The 14,123-nt window shown below is 42.9% G+C and overlaps 1 protein-coding gene across 1 annotated transcript; it reads left to right on the forward strand.

Annotated features, from left to right (window-relative positions):
• Positions 1-2,721: 2,721 nt before the first annotated feature.
• slc38a8a (solute carrier family 38 member 8a) lies at positions 2,722-13,578 on the forward strand. Its single transcript, XM_061077174.1, has 10 exons — positions 2,722-2,931; positions 5,965-6,163; positions 6,645-6,801; positions 7,511-7,615; positions 8,278-8,335; positions 10,918-11,032; positions 12,581-12,728; positions 13,045-13,247; positions 13,324-13,375; positions 13,476-13,578. Exons 1-10 carry the CDS (start codon positions 2,722-2,724, stop codon positions 13,576-13,578), a joined length of 1,350 nt encoding a protein of 449 aa, XP_060933157.1.
• Positions 13,579-14,123: the final 545 nt, after the last annotated feature.

Consider the following 14,123-nt stretch of genomic DNA (forward strand, 5'->3'; position numbering starts at 1 on the left):
ACACTAATGGAAAAGTCCTCGTCACCTGCTGCCGTCACCCCACGAGCTGGGAATCCTGTTTGAAACGAGCAGTGAAACCTCACCTGACCTGCTCCACGTTCCTCTGCCCCCCCGCCACACAGCAAATACCTCAACCCTTCCTCTTCACTCCTTCATTTCTAAGTGTTCTAACGTGTTAACAAAAAAAGAGAGAAATTATGAGAAAAACAAGTGAAAAAAATAAACAGTAGAAAGTACTTGCATTTTTATCTGTAGCAAAAATAGAGGAAGATAAACTAAGGAGCTATAAATACTAAAGGACCAAATAAAGAAACATTGTCGAATCCCCTCTTCATCTCTGCATCTTGTTAACAACACGTCTTTGTACTTTATTCTTCTGGGTCTGACGTGTGATCGCACTAGTTTTATTATTATTATTGTGATGGATCAGCCTTGTTTCTCTGGGACTCTCTCATTGGCCTTTTCAAGCTTTTTGCACAGCAGCCATTTTGAAGTGAAATCTTAAACTCAGGTGCTTCTCATCACGTTGATGAAGCTTCTTGTCTGTTTAGACTCTTAAAATCATGTGATTAGTGAAACTAGTGTTTTTTATTGTGGGATTTTCTTCTACTTTTTTCAATCTCACCCTAGTCCCCCTCTGCAAAGTTAATAATTTTCGTCTCTTTCTCTTTTCACATTCGTCCTGTGTCACGTTTCTCTTTCCTTCATGTAGCCTGAGTCACTGCATCACTTGGAGAGATAGAAGGTTTTGACTGATTCTACTTCATAGATCCACAGCTGAGGGAGCTGGACACAATTTCTTTAACCAACATAAAAATGGATAAATTAATGGATAAAATTCAACTAAATCTGACACAGTGGACCTCTAATGGGGTTTCTCTCTCCACAGTCTCCACAGTGCTGCTCATTGTAGGAATAATATAATATAATTGAATAATATACAGTATTTTTAAGGTCTCTTTTAAAGAGCCTTGATATAATGTATGTTATGATTTGTTACTATACAAATCAAATTTTATTGAAAAGAAAAGAAGACATGTTAACAAGAAGAAACCTCCAGGACCCGACTCCACGTGCCTCGTCCGGTTGGTGCGTTCACTTGTCTGCATGAAAACCTCGTTTCACCTCAGCACATCCACATCTCCTGTGGTCAGGCTGGAGAGTAACACCACCTCTCAGGGTGTATCGAGTTTCCCAGCAGCCCCTGAAGGCAGCAGCACACCACAGCACACCTCCATAACAAACAGTTGTTTTCCATTTTGAATCATAGATGTACAATAGAACAGAAGTCATGTTTTTTTTTTTGCAGCTATAAAGCAAAATTCCAAATATCTTAAATTAATTTCAGGTATGTACAAAAGATTTAGCAGAGTAGTGAAATGAAAATATAAAAAGTAAATGGACTCATTGGCAGTGGTGTATAAAGTACTTGAAAGCCATACTTGAGTTAAAGTACAGATATCTTACCTGAAAGTGAGTAAAAGTCTTAGAGTAGCTCATATTAAAAGTACTTAAGTATCAAAAGTATCTGGTGTTGAAATGTACTTAAGTATCAAAAGTAAAAGTACAAGTACCAAAATTAAAAATCCAAAGTGCTTTTTATAGTAGTCCTATACAGACACAAAACAACCCAAAATGTTTCTCCTCAAGATTTATCTCAACTGACTGAAAAATTATAACAATATGCATATAATGTATATAACGTATAATTTTACAAATTTTGAACCCTAGATGAGAGAGAGAGAGTGCTGCGCCAACCTCCGCTGCTCAAGTAACAAAGAAGTAGAAAATACACATATTTTTGTTCAAATGTAACGAGTAAAAGTAAAAAGTCCTCAGGAAAAGAAATACTCAAGTAAAGTACAGATATGTGAAAAATATACTTGAGTACCAGTGGTGTATAAAGTACTTGAAAGCCATACTTGAGTAAAAGTACAGATATCTTGCTTGAAAGTAACTTCGGTAAAGGTAAAAGTCTCCCGTCAGAAAATGACTTGAGTAAAAGTCTTAAAGTAGCTCATATTAAATGTACTTAAGTATCAAAAGTATATGGTGTTGAAATTTAGTATCAAAAGTAAAAGTACAAGTACCAAAATTAAAATTCAAAGTGCTTTTTATAGTAGGTCTAAGATGTAATCTAAAAGTTTATATGATCGAACGTGATTGAACGTGTAACATCAAAGATTGGCGACTTCCTGTTGCGTTTTCCGTTACGTTCCGCCATAACGTCTTTTTTGTGGAACAGGTATATATACTTATAGAACAGGTATATATACTTATATATACCAGTTCCACAAAAAACAGAACTGTTGTTGTACTGTTCCTTGAGAAAAAAAATGAAAAAGCAGCGCCAACCGTCGCTGCTCAAGTAACGAGTCAGTTTTGAGTAAGAAGTAGAAAGTACAGAAATTTGTGTTCAAATGTAACGAGTAAAAGTCAAAAGTCGTCAGGAAAATAAATACTCAAGTAAAGTACAGGTGTGTGAAAAATCTACTTAAGTACAGGAACAAAGTATTTGTACTTCGTTACTTCCCACCACTGTTGAGTACAGTAAGGAAGTATTTCTACTTCGTTACTTCCCACCACTGCCCATTGGCCAATCAGTGTAGTGACCCCCCCCCTGGTCACCCTCCTCCCGCCCGGCCCACTAACCCGCACCTCTCGCCCTCAGCCCGGGGATCACCACCTCCTCCTCCAGCCTCCTTCCATCCACCGAGCAGCATGGAGGAGTTAGCCCGAGAGAGCATCAGCCTCCTGGCCTCGGCCTCGGCCAAGCCGCCCCTGGACCCGGGCTCCTCCTCCGGGCCCAGGCTCGGTTCTGTTGGAGCCATCTTCATCATGCTGAAGTCCGCCCTGGGAGCCGGGCTGCTGAACTTCCCCTGGGCCTTCGAGAGAGCCGGGAGCATCCGCAGCGCCGTCACCGTGGAGCTGGTGGGAAGAAACTTTATAATCTGTTTTAATATTAATGTGTGGAATCATGAGGAGACACGTGGGGGGGCTGGTGGAGGACTGAGGATGAAGCTGCAAAACTTTGTAACATTCTCAAACCTCAGAAGCAACCTTTTCATTTTTAAATTATGCATTTATTCTGGAAGTCTGTGAGTGTGTGTTGTTTGTGTGCCTCTGTATGTGTGTGAGTGTGTTCCTGTGTGTGTGTGTTGGATCTTATCTGTTCCAGGTCCACTGAGATCAATTAAGTAGATTCTGATCTGTTCCACCTGAAGAGGCCGTGTCACACTCTCACTTTTCACTTTATCACTCCGATGTGGATCTGTTTCCTGCTGCCTGTCAACAATCCACATGGTTCATTGTGTTGAATCTGGATGTTTGACACTTCCTGTTCAGACCTGGACTCATTGTTTGCAGCTTTTTCACCTCATTAGTTCAATTAACTAACTTGAGAATTCTCTGGTTTTAGTTCATTTGTGAAAAATTCATCGACTCCTCTTTTAAATCCCAGTGTCAGTCAGATGTGGATCGATGTTCTCCTCCATGTCAATATTCACATGTTTAATGTATTTAATCTTTTTTTATATACACTTGTTCTGGTCTCTTCCTCCTCCTGATCTTATTGTTTGCAGCTTTTTCACCTCATTAGTTCACCAGTTCAATTAACTAACTTTAACCCTTACCCTAACCAACTGGTTTTAGTTCATGTTTAAAATATTCCTCGAGTCCTGTTTCAAATCCCAGTATCAGTCAGATACTGGGATTTTATATTTTATCCTCCTGTCATAATTTACATGTTTCTTGTATTTAATCTTTTATATTCACACTTGTTCTGGTCTCTTCCTCCTGCTGTGAAGCTCTGATCTTATTGTTTCCATCCTTTTCACCTTGTTAGTTCATTTCAATTAACTTAATTCCTCTGGTTTAAGGCAAAAGTTCCTCTTTTAAATCCCTGCACTTTGTCTCTGGTCGTCTCACGTCGTGTGGGAGTGGGAGAAATTCTTAACTCCACATTATTTAAAAATTTGTCCAAACCACAAAACCACCTAATCCAGTTTTTTGAAGACATTATAAATCCGTCTTTATTCTCCGTCTGTCCCTCTTGTCTTTTTGGATAAATCACCTCACAGTAGAAATAGTTTTGATGATCTGTTCCTCCTCCTCTTCAGCTGTTTGTGTCTTTGTTGTGTTTGTGTGTCCTTTGCCAGAATGTGGTTTGACTGTTTGGCCGTTTGATTTGACGCCGTCGTTGATTCTCTGTCACGTTCGATTTCAAAGACGAAGGTGATATCAAAACATTAGTAGAGAATCATCTCGTCTCGACACAAAGAAAGTGTTTGTTCTTTCAACATAAAACCTCTAAATTGAAGTAAACCAGTGCAGAGCCTGTTGGGAAGGAGCTGGTTTCTTGGTCTGTGGTGATGCTGGTCTGTGGTGCAGCAGCAGATGAAAACCTGCTGCTGCACCACAGAGCCGATCACCTGTTTATTCAAAGTCAACCAAATGTCTCACAAATCCAAATTCAACACTGCACTTCATCCGGTTTCTGTTGACTGAATCCATTCGTTTGTTTTATTTGTTTTTATTGTTATTCTAGGACTGGAAGAGGCACAGCTTCAGAATCCTGCTGTTTAAGTCAGGCTACTTTTATTCAAGTAAATACAGTAATCACTTCTTGGTGGTGTAGGGGTTTCAATCTATAACTGTACTAAGTAATATCATCTGTAGAATCTGCTGCTGGAGACAGTAAAGGGTTTTCTCTGTTGAATCGCTCTGATGTGTTTTTCCTCGTGTTAGCTCCAGTTTTGTGTGAACAGTGTAATCTGTGCGACACAAAGCCCAAAGCTTATATCAATAATTCCCAATTGAACCAGATGTGGTCGTTTGCTCTTCTCCAGAGTCTCTTCCAGGTGTTTCCTCCCCCTCGGATCTTCCATAGATCAAATTTTTTATAATTGCTTCTCACAGAAACTAATTTCAGACTGTGACCTTCCCGGCTGTTCAGCAGGGATCTCTCCCTCTCCTCTGTGTTGAGGTTGCGAAGCTGTTTTTTCTTATTGTCACTGAACTTTTCATCTTCCTCTCGTCTCATTGGACGACAGTAAATCACTGCTCATTATCGGCGTCTCCACCCGGACGCCTCTGACGTTAATCCTGAGCGGCAGCGATTCAGAGGTAACCTCCTGGTTCATGCAGATTACTGCTCGTCGCTCCTCGGCTGCAACATGAAGCTCTAACAGGGTTTGAAAGTTTTGACTGGAAAGTTCAGGACGGTCACAGGCTGTCGTCCTGATCCCTTTTTTATTATGTTCTGTTTTATTATGACAGTGGTGGAAACTATAAGCCAACACGGGATCATAGGATTAACTTATTGTTGTTGACTCATCTGTATCCGCTGCCTGTGTCTGTATCCAGAGAATCATGGGGATGACATGAGGGTTCAAACTTTACTGTAAATTAACTTTTTATTCTCTGCTCTTTCAGATAGTTGCTCTTCATCTGCCTTGTTTTGCTCATCGTTGAGGTCTATTCACTTGAAATGGAAATGAAAAATAACTTTAATTCAATACAATTGTATTTGTATAGCGCTAAACTATAATATAATTATCTCAAGGAACAATACAGTCAAGACCTAACAGGTAGAAGGTCACTCGAAGAGCGTGTAACCCTCGGCGGTGCAGTGTTCTAGAAAGTGGAAAAATTGAAATTGTATTCCTGCATCCACCCCTTAATTAAATCTGCTCCAAGAGTTTATGGCTTCTTTGGCCACGTATCAAAAAATCTTTAATGTTTTTTGCGTAATTCTGCCAAGAGACAATCAGCAATGAAATCATTGAGCTTGCTCTGCGGAGGTTATAAAGAGAGATGCCCAACAGTTCCAGCAATGAACACTTGGTGGCAGTGGAGAGAAAATCTTCACTTTTAAGCGATAAAGTCAAAGCTTCAGTTTGTTTCCTTACAGACGCGAGTTCCTCATCATCTGTATCTCAACTTCTCTCTACTTCCTCCGCTCAGGTTTCCCTCGTCTTCCTCATCAGTGGGCTCATCATCCTGGGCTACTCCTCCTCCATCAGCGGCCAGTGCACGTACCAGGCGGTGGTGAAGGAGGTGTGCGGGCCGGCCATCGGTCAGCTGTGTGAGATCTGCTTCGTCTTCAACCTTTTCATAATCTCCGTGGCCTTCCTGGTCATCGTGGACGACCAGCTGGAGAAGCGTGAGTTAGAGGACGAACTGGGTGTTGCACCAAATACAGCTTCGGTACTTCTTTGTGTCAAATCTTATTTAGCTTCATCATAAGTATTAACTTTTGTCAATAAGTTTGAATGTTTTCTTGCGAGCTGTTTATCTGAATTTACCATCTGGTTGATTCCGACCTCTCTCCTCGTATGGAGGCGTGGCCGACCTTTCTGTGACCTTGCTTGGCTCTTTTTAGTCCTCTCTCTATTAAAGGGCAGATTCATGTCTTTGGTTTTTCCTATTGAAAGAAACCCAATAGTTCAGATTGTGGTTAAATGACGACGGATATGTGGCCCACAGAGAAATAACCGAATATAGTTTGCAGACAACCACTAGGAGGCGATCAAGATAAGTGGCTTCATTTTCGAGGACGGATAGTTTGCATTTATTTGCTTCCTACACTAAATGTAGATTTTCCTGATCGTCTCAGTTTGTGTTGTTGTTTGTGTGTCTTTCAGTGTGCGGCTCCATGTATGAGCTGATCACTGGTTTGCCGGAGTCCGACCTGCCGCACCACTTCTACACCGACCAGCGCTTTGCTCTGGTGCTGCTCTGCGTCCTCCTCATCCTCCCACTGTCCATCCCCAAAGAGATCAGCATCCAGAAATACATCAGGTCCGCTTTAAAACGTGTGTGTGTGTAGTTACACTGCATGTCTACACACATGCTGTATATAGAACTTGGTGTATAATGCAAGGTTTTCAAACTATATTTTGACTCATTTATAGCTTTCGTGTGGATTTATTAATGTTTTCAATTTGCCAATGCTGGGATTTCTTTTCTATATCACGAATCTTCTACTTACAATATTCTCTGCCACTAGATGTCACACTCGAGCATCTGATGACAAAAATGTAAAGATTGAATGTACAGATGCTGCCAAGTTTACTGAGAATGTTTCTTCTCCCCAGAAGATGAACCATTTCTATGAGCTTTAAATTGAATCAAATAAAATTATATATATTTATTTTAACAATCACGACAATATGCGACATTCTCGCCTAGAATGAGGAAAAACCAGCACCACCTACTGTCCAAAATGTGAACTTAACACGTTTGATACCATAATTAGGCAGATTAGCTTTAAACTTCCTTGTTTCCACATATGAGGATCTGTTATTTTGGTTTTACTGATGACAAAACCTTTTCTCATCAGAACAGACTTTACGTTTTCCCCCTCTGTATCATCGAAGCTTCTCAAACGTTCAGTGTGTTGTTGATTCTGCTCAGTTTTGTGTCTCAGTGTGTTGTTCTTTTCTAAGGACACACACAGCGTTGCTCTGGTTTCTGTCTGAATCAGATGATTTCTCTCTGTCTCTCTCAGCGGCCTCGGCACTCTGGCTGCGACCTACCTGACTGTAGCCATCATCGTCAAGTACCACACCACGCCTCCTGTCCAGGTCCACATCGCCCCTCTCTACAGCAGCGGGTACGTCCACCTGGGGGGGTGTGTGTGTCTGTCTGTGTGTGTGACTGTGTGTGTGTGTGTACACATGATGGAATCCAGGGCTCCAGACTGTGTACGTTTCACTGCTCACGAGTCACGACTGCTCATGAAGTCTTCAGTTGTTGTGTCTGACCTTTTATAGAATTTACTCTATATTGTTTTGACAGATGTGAAGCAAGAAGAGAAAAAACATGAATTATAATACAATTCTTAACAGTGCAAAAATGTTTGTGTGTCTTTTAAAAAAGTATTTTTTCATCGTCCATGTCATCTTCTCTGGTTTTCGGTGTCATGAATCAATCATCGCTGCAGCTGGTCCTCGGTAAGGAGGTTGCTTTTAGGATATATGGCCGTCGTGAGTCCTGCCCGTCAATCTGCAGCGACTCCCGGGCGCCGGGACAGACGCCGTCGATCAAAGCTCGCTCGTCTCTCTCGCTCTGAACGACCCACCTCCCTCCTGTCAGCCCTCCTGTGTGTGACTGACAGATGAACGCGCTGCTAAAGTGACTCTAAATGCCACGACATTATGAACGGTGCCCTAATAACCAGGTTTTGTTTTTTCTCTCCTCCTCGTGCTCTTGTGGCATTTGTGATCCTGGGAGAATGACTGTGGTGTGTGTGTGTGTCTGCTGGTGTCTGTGCAGGATCAGCTCCTGGGCCTCCATGTTCAGCGTCATCCCCACCATCTGCTTCGGCTTCCAAGTGAGTGAAGCAACATGTTGTGTTTTCATGTCGGAACGTTCGAGTGACCGAGGCCAATCAGAGCAGAGTGTGTGTGTGTGTTAGTGGTGGGGGAAAAAATCGATCCTGTTCAGTATCGCGATATTTTGCGACCGCGATTATATCGATACTGTAGCACAAAGTATTGCAATATTATTAAATATTATATAAAAAAAATAAATAAATAATTTAATATTTATTTACAATTATATATGTATCAGCCCCTGGCTGGCAAAGCATGACGAGGAGAGTTTCAGAGTTTAAAAGATACCTAGTGTGTATGTGGAAAGGATGTTCTCCACTGCAGGAGATATAGTAACGGCCCAGAGGAGAACTTTAACATCTGAGCATGTTGACCAACTCCTTTTTCTGAACAATAATGCCAATATTCCCAAATGAATTTAACATTTTGGGTCATGACCTTGCAGGTTTCAATTTAATTGAAGCTCTAGGTTACTCTTATTTATATGATTGAGCTCAGTGTTCATGTGAGAGGTCTCCTATTCAGAAAATAATTACAAAGGTCCTGTGTCCTGAATGTTCAAGGACAAAGTTTTTGCACTTCAGTTAATGTGTAGAAGACAATGTTGTTCACAGAATTAAATCTGACATTTGAAGTGAGTTGAGCAGTCTTATTTTCCTCATTTTTTGTAATGCCTTTGAATAATATTGGGGACATGAATCGCAATAATTCGCAGAATCGAATCGCAATACTTGCAGTATCGCAATACTATTGAATCGTGGCCCAAATATCGCAATACTATTGAATCGTCACATTTTTGCCAATTCCCACCCCTAGTGTGTGTGCAGTTTGTTTAAGTGTGATCTTGACGTCAGGAGAAGGTCGAGGCATCAGTTCGCTGCGTTTGCAAAATTTTATTCTCATTTGAACCTTTGTTATTTTGCTATTAATGAAAATGATGTAATAATTTAGTTTCATTGCCCAGCTCTAATTTAAACTGAAGTAGGTCAACTGCCGTCTCTTGATCCTGCAAATAAAACCTGCCGCTTATTTTTATTTAATCATTTTAAACACTGAGCAGCACAATTGAGAATCCATTGACCTCCACTGCACCGGGATCATAAAACTAAAGCCCATGAGGAAATGATATTGAGACTCTGGCCTCAGCATCTTCGTTGCCAGTGAGTCGGACAGCGAGCTGATGCTCTGTGAGTTTTCTCAGTAATGTTCCGGGAGCGTTCTCCGGAGAGTGTGATGAAGTGAAGTGTAAAGGTCAACGGCCTGGCTCCGCCCCCCGGCCTCACCAGGAGCTCCACGCACCGAGCTCTCATATTTAATAACCGATTGGAGTATGGAAGGAAAAAAAAAATCATTCTGTCAATCTGAAGCAGCACAGACTGATGTGTTACTTCCCAAGTTGCCACGGTAACCCTGACGGCTGCTGATGGAATCTAATAACAGGCGGTGGAGGGTGTGAGGGGATTGATGCGTTGTCCTCTCACACAAACACACACATGCAGACGCTCCCTCGGGCTGAGTGATTGCAGAGCAAAGGGCTGGAAAGCGGCGTGATGAGATCCTGAGAGCAGCGGAGGAGGCGAAGGGGGGGCGGCGGCGAAGGGGGGGCGAGGTTTCAAACCGGACAATGGCAGCTGGGATCAAGTGGGGACACGAGTCTGTAGCCTGACCCCTGCCCGGCTCATCGTGCTGCTCCGAGCCCGAAGCTTTCATCTGATTCCTCATCTCAGTTCATCACAGAAACAGATCAGAGACAACGGGACCTATGGATCTTCAGCCTGTGGAAACACTGCTGGAGGCCAGAGACTCAGGATCTGTTAGAACCAGGGTCCTGCTTCATCTGGATTTGATCTCAATCTAATGTTACAAATGAAATCTGTTAAATCAAAAACCTCGACCCGTTTATCAGAAGTTGCCCGACATGAGTCTTTCACAGAAATATATAAGGTTAGACTTCTTAGTTTGCTGATATTAAAACCTTTACAGAAGGTTCTTTAAGACCCCCCCCCGTGGTCTCTAAATTTGCAGATAATCCAGCGGCAATATACTGCTGGAGACGATGTGGAATGGTTGGCGACCACTCACACATATTTTGGGATCGCCCAATGATGCTTCCTTTCTGGAAGGGGATAAAGAGGGAGATGGATAAAGTTTTTGGAATTAATATACTATTCACCCCAAGTCAGTTTCTTTTCGATCTAACTCCTGAAGGCATGTACACAAGAGACCAAGAGCACTTGTTACATATACTCTTGATGACTGCTAGGGAAAATGGTGACAATAAAATGGTTGAATCCACGGCCACCTACAGTGGAAACAGAAGCTGAGGGAGGTGTATGGAACGGAGGCTTTAACTGCTCAATTACAATTAAGGTCTGATGTTTTCGTAAGGAGGTGGCTGAGGGGAATCCTGTGGTACGATGGAATGTAATAACTGTCCATTTATTTCTTTATTTCTTTTATTATTTTTCACTAATCAGTCTGTCATATATAATTTGTGATCCACATCTATCAGGCTCTGGTTTTGTTTGAACGTGCCTGCAGAAGTTGACTCTCCTTCCTCCTCTTCTCTGTGTCGGTCCAGTGCCACGAGGCGTCCATCGCCATCTACAGCAGCATGGAGAACCAGCGGCTCTCTCACTGGGTCTTCATCTCCGTCATCTCCATGATCTTCTGCCTCGTCATCTATTCCCTCACAGGTCAGATTGCTGCTTCCTCTCTCTCTCTCTCTCTGTCTCACAAACCTCCCAGTGAAAATCTCTCCAAACTCATTTCTCATGTGATATCAGAGCCAGAAGAAACGGTGACATGAAGTCAGATAAGTGGGTTCGTGGTGACGACTGGATTTGACTTGTTCATCATGAAGCTGGCTCAGTTTTTAGAAATGTTCCACGTGGCTGTGGATTCATAGAGTTTATTCTAATTAATTTCTAATGAATTCTGACTGTAGCTTAATGTTAATTTCTCTTAAACTATTGAATTCCTGACGGAGTCGATGCTTTTACACAACAAATCTGTATTTCCATGATTTTTCCACACTCGCTGAATATCAGACGTGTTCCATTAAATATTCAGAGAGGTTCCCAAGGAGGAACTCTGGAACATCATAAGATCTATGACTCAATGCAATTTATATTGAAACAAAACATGCATTAATCTTGCATCTTCAAAGAGAAAGAACCAGAAAGTAAATTGATGATTTTACTGACTTCGGCCTTAATTGATTAATTCATTAATTGTTTCTTGGATGATGACCTGAGTTCTGCTGGTTCTACTGGTTCTGCTGGTTCTCTTGTCATGATCACTGAACCACAGTCTGCATTAAGTCCCCCCCCCCCCCACTCAGGCCACACAGAGAAACTCCCTCTGCAGTTCAAAGCTTTTTCTCTTCCACTGAATCAGTTTATTTCTGCTCACTCAGCTTCACTCGCCAATAAGTTGATCTGCCAGGATTTTATCACCATTAACAATATTGATTTTTTTTTTTTTTCATCATTTTATTAATCCTGATGAACGTGATTCTCTCATTTAGTTTCCGGCCCCTCAGGATATTTATCTTACCAGCAGCCAAAGGACGACAGGCAGAGGGAGGAGGCGGCTTTCTACTCGTACAGGAAAATGATTTTAGAATTTCCCCGGAGTCTCTCGGCTGCTGCTCTGAGAGTTAAAGCTTTGTTTTAGAGAACGGGTGCGATGCCTGTCGAGACCCGATCGTCCAGACGCTTCCCAGAGTTCATGTCAGAGAACGGGGGACAGAGTCCAACTGACCAATCCTCCCTGCTTCACTCTTTTGTTTCAAGGAACAAGCACTGGACTAAAACAAAAACCCAACTCTTCCCGTCTCGTGTTACACAACGGGTTTTGTCACTGATTTATGAATCTTTCTGTTGAAAATGAAGGTTGGAAGATTCGTTTGCAGTTATTTTTATCTCTGAACTTTTTGTTGTATTTTTTTGAGCGTGCACGTCGTCCTCTTTGAATCTGGCTCAGATGAATTAGTGGCGTCTTCATGCACAACACAATAAAAACTGTTATTTATTGATTCACGATCAATAATTGTTATTTTAATCAAATTTAACTAGTTTCAATCATAGTGCTGCACAATAGAAAAATCTATTTTACCTCATCAATGTCTCCTCCCAATGAAAACATCATCTTCTCACTGTTTGTGCTGAGTCAGCTCTCTCTGTCTCTCCCTCTCTCTCTCTCTCTCTCTCTCTCTCTCCCTCTCTCTCTCTCGGGTGCAGGGGTTTATGGGTACCTGACATTTGGGAAGGACGTGAAGTCCGACATCCTGATGTCGTACACGGGCGACGACATCCTGATGCTCATCGCCAGGCTGCTGTTCGGAATCTCCATCATCACCATCTATCCCATCATCCTGCTGCTGGGCAGGTGACGTCACATGACTTCAGTGTGAACTTGTTCAAAAGTTAGCAACTTCACCACTAGGTGTCACTAAACTCTACAGACTGAACCTTTAACGGATCCGTCTGAAACTGGGAGAAAACCTTTAAATCAAGTTTTCCACGCAACTAATATCAACCTCCTTCAATGGTTTTTCTTTATCTTTATTCAGGAGTGTGGTCTTGTCAGCTCAACTGACTGATATTCTCTAGTTTTATCTATATCTGACCTGATGTGAGTGTAGATGTCTTTTAAAACCTATAAGACAGAAGCTCAGACTCGTCTTCTCACTGTCTTCCCTCAGATCCGTGATCCAGGACCCCCTGCTGAGTTGGCGGCGGCGGCGTTACGGCGTGGTGACGGTAACCTTTGAAAGCCGCAGCCGCTACGCGCTGACAGTCCTGTGGATCACCGTGACGCTGATCATCGCCGTCTTCGTGCCGGACATCAGCAAGGTCATCAGCGTCATCGGAGGCATCAGCGCCTTCTTCATCTTCATCTTCCCAGGTAACGCTCCGGTCTCAGATCCATCCTCTTGTCAGACGTGATGTGAGCGTCTAACCTTGTGTCTGTGTCGGAACAGGACTGTGTCTGATGTTCGCCATGCAGTCGGAGCCCGTGTCCTTGAAGACCAGGTGAGGAAAAAACATCAACTGGTCATAAACTGGAACTAAACACCTGGCCTTCGAGGTTGAAACCTTCACATTGTTAGTAACGAGTCCGTCTTCTCTGCAGAGTCGTCCTCACGCTCTGGGGCGTCGTGACTCTGATCTGCGGAGCCTTCATCTTCGGCCAGAGCAGCACCATCGCCGTCATGCAGTTCCTCGGGAAGATCTGACCGCTCCGCTCCCCTCGCCGATTCTGGTGTCGTCATGGAGACCGCGGTCGCCGGGTCCGAACTCGTTCTCCTCCTGAGAGCCCACGTTGAGTTATGGCCGCCGAGGACTAATGAACATGACCCCTGATCACTCAAGTGGTCCCTCAACACCTCCCTCCCTCCGTCTGTGCCGCTGTGTTACGTTCTCTCGTGTCCCCCGACCCCCCCGGTGTCGAGCGGCGCCCGGTGACCCCCCCCCCCCCGTCATGCCGAGATGATCTGATTGAAATCCTCAGGTAGTTCTGCACCTTGTTTTGTTTTGTGTCGGTGCAGATTTGTACATATCAGTATTCAACCTGTCTGTGTTCGGTCCGTGTGTGAGATGACGAACACGGTGTTGTACAAACATGTTTAAATTATCAGTCAAATAAAACTCATTTCCAGGACCTGGAGGATTCCACTGCCGTGAGAAAGTCTGAGTGTGTTTAGAAAGAGGAGCTGCTTCCTGACATGTGATTGGTCAGAGATGATGTGTGTGAAAACTGAGAAGATGGAGGATTGTTCCA

The sequence above is a fragment of the Limanda limanda genome, chromosome 8, assembly GCF_963576545.1.
Source record: "Limanda limanda chromosome 8, fLimLim1.1, whole genome shotgun sequence".
Taxonomy (NCBI): domain Eukaryota; kingdom Metazoa; phylum Chordata; class Actinopteri; order Pleuronectiformes; family Pleuronectidae; genus Limanda; species Limanda limanda.